Genomic DNA, 2,500 nt, shown 5'->3' with positions numbered 1-2,500 from the left:
TCTTTTTCTTCTTTGTCTTAGCTTTTCCCTACTCGGGGTCGCCATTTCTAATGAGCCTTCTCCATACAGCTCTGTCCACTGCCTCTGCCTCGTCTAGATGTTTCTCCCTCATATCTTTTTGAACAACGTCCTTCCATCTGGTCTTAGGCCTTCCTCTTGGTCTGTTTCCCTCTATTTCCATCTCCATTGCCTGTCTTCCCACATGATCTTCGTTTCTTCTTAGCAGGTGTCCATACCATCGCAGTGTTGATTCCTGAACATTCTTTGATATTTATGTTATCTTAAGTGATCCTCTTATATAGTTATTCCGTATGCAGTCCATCTTTGTTATCCCCACCATCCATCTGAGCATTTTCATTTCAGCAACATCCAATTTTCTTTCTTCAACTTTTCTCAGCGGTGCAGTTTCTAAACCATAGGTCATAGCTGGTCTGACCAAAGACTTATACACCTTTCCATTCAACTTTACAGGCACTTTCTTGTCGCAGATCACTCTCAAAACCTTTCTCCAATTATTCCAACCACATTGAATTCGATGTTTAATCTCTCTTCCCATGCTGCCATCTCAACCATCGCTCCCAAATACTTAAAGTGTTCCACTCTCTTCAGGTTCAACCCATCTATTTGTATCGCTGACTGTTGATCTCCTTCTGTGTCCGTTGTGAAATACTTTGTCTTTTTCCTGCTTATCTTCAGCCCTCTACTCTCCAATGCAGTTCTCCATCCTTCCATCTTCCTCTGTAGCTCCTGCTTCGTCTCCGCCACCAACACGATGTCATCGGCATACAGTATGCACCATGGTGGCTCTTCACACTTCCTCTGTCATCACATCCATAACCACATTGAACAGTATTGGGCTGAGGGCCTAGCCTTGGTGTAAGCCAATCTTAACCTCAAACCCATCTGTCATTTCTACTGTGCATCGGACCATGGTGGTAACATTCTTATAAGTCTCTTGAATCATTCTCACAAATCTCTCCATCACTCCTCGCTTGCGCATGCATCTCCACACTTCCTGTCTCGGCACTCTATCATAAGCTTTCTCTAGATCTATAAACAACATGTGTAACACTTTTTGCTTTTCTCGATACTTTTCTATTGTTTGTCTAAGGCAGAATATCCCGTTCCTACTCCTTTCATGGAGACCAATTGTTGTTTTTCAATAACCGCATCCTGTCTTATTCGGCCGTCCATTATTCTTTCTAATAGTTTCAAAGTATGTGACATTAGTTTTATGCCTCTATAATTTTCACAATTTTGAACATCTCCTTTCTCTTTGGAAAACGGTATTAACATACTTTCTTTTCATACTGTCGGGATATTCTCCTCATCCATCACCTTCCCCATCAGCATCCATAACACGTCAATGCCTTCCTCTCCCATCGCTTTCCAGGCTTCTATGGGGATGCCGTCTGGTCCCGTGGCTTTCCCGTTCTTCATCTTCAGCGCCTGATGCACCTCTATCCTTGATATTTTTTCAAGACTGCACCCTGGTTAGCGTCACCTCTGACCAGCCGCTCATTTTCCTCGTTCAGTAATTTAGAGAAATACTGTTCCCATCTCTTGACGTTTCGTTGTTCTGTACTAATTATATTTCCATTCTCATCTTTAATTTGCTTAATGTGTAATATATCTTTTGTGCTTTTATTCCTTGTCTTCGCCAGTTGGAAAACCTTTCCCTGTCTTTCATTGCTGTCTAGATCTTCATACAACTGACTGTAAGCCCTGCTCTTAGCTATGGCCACTGCTCTCTTTGCCTCTTTATTCTTGGTCTTAAATTCTTCTTTATCTCTCTCGGCTAGGGAGATTTCCCATTTCTTCTTATCCTCTTTCTTCTCCGTTATTGCCCGTTGTATTTCATCACTGAACCACCAAGTTTCTTTATCTTTCCAGATCTTTCCACTAGTTTCTCCTAAAATCTCTTTTCCTGCACGTATCACAAATTCCGCTGTTTCATTCCACCAGGAGTTTAGATCTTCAATTTCTTGGCTAATTTGCCCGAGTACTCTCTCTTTGAACTCTTCTTTCTTCTCCTGCTCCTTCAATCTATGCCATTTGATCTTCTTAGGTCTAGGTTTCGGTGTGCTATGCACTCGGGATACCTTGATGTTCAAATCCATCACGACCAGTCGTGTTGGTTGGTCTCGTGATCATCTGGTATTACCTTACAGTTTATTATCTCAACCATATTTCCCCTACGATACAATATGTGTATATATGTATAAATACATACATACATACACACACACACACACACACACACACACACACACACACACACACACATATATATATATATATATATATATATATATATATATATATACATCTATACAGTATGTATATATATATATATATATATATATATATATATATATATATATATATATATATATATATATATACATCTATACAGTATGTATATATATATATATATATATATATATATATATATATATATTAATATATGTATATGCGCACACACACACATACACTCACA

General features: G+C 39.2%; 2 protein-coding genes across 2 annotated transcripts; both read right to left on the bottom strand.

The window, feature by feature from the left end:
- Positions 1–28: 28 nt before the first annotated feature.
- LOC125047921 lies at positions 29–1,440 on the bottom strand. Its single transcript, XM_047646468.1, has 3 exons — positions 1,312–1,440; positions 523–819; positions 29–262 (listed from the first exon to the last, which is right to left on the bottom strand). Exons 1-3 carry the CDS (start codon positions 1,438–1,440, stop codon positions 29–31), a joined length of 660 nt encoding a protein of 219 aa, XP_047502424.1.
- A 20-nt stretch (positions 1,441–1,460) lies between these two features.
- Positions 1,461–2,120, bottom strand: LOC125047920. Its single transcript, XM_047646467.1, has one exon. It carries the CDS (start codon positions 2,118–2,120, stop codon positions 1,461–1,463), a length of 660 nt encoding a protein of 219 aa, XP_047502423.1.
- Between the last annotated feature and the right edge of the window lie 380 nt (positions 2,121–2,500).

This window comes from Penaeus chinensis, chromosome 42, assembly GCF_019202785.1.
Source record: "Penaeus chinensis breed Huanghai No. 1 chromosome 42, ASM1920278v2, whole genome shotgun sequence".
Classification (NCBI taxonomy): Eukaryota; Metazoa; Arthropoda; class Malacostraca; order Decapoda; family Penaeidae; genus Penaeus; species Penaeus chinensis.
Note: the sequence above shows the minus strand (reverse complement) of the source record. Positions and strands in the feature narration are given on the sequence as shown.

What these genes read in the sequence shown, in the direction of transcription:
- LOC125047921 (XM_047646468.1), bottom strand. Translation starts at nt 1,440, where the DNA reads ATGAAGAACGGGAAAGCCACGGGACCAGACGGCATCCCCATAGAAGCC. An exon ending in ATGAGGAGAATATCCCGACA is followed by an intron (nt 820 to 1,311) that starts GTATGAAAAGAA and finishes ATGTGATGACAG; the next exon opens with AGGAAGTGTGAAGAGCCACC. An exon ending in TAAACATCGAATTCAATGTG is followed by an intron (nt 263 to 522) that starts GTTGGAATAATT and finishes TAAATATCAAAG; the next exon opens with AATGTTCAGGAATCAACACT.
- LOC125047920 (XM_047646467.1), bottom strand. Translation starts at nt 2,120, where the DNA reads ATGGATTTGAACATCAAGGTATCCCGAGTGCATAGCACACCGAAACCT.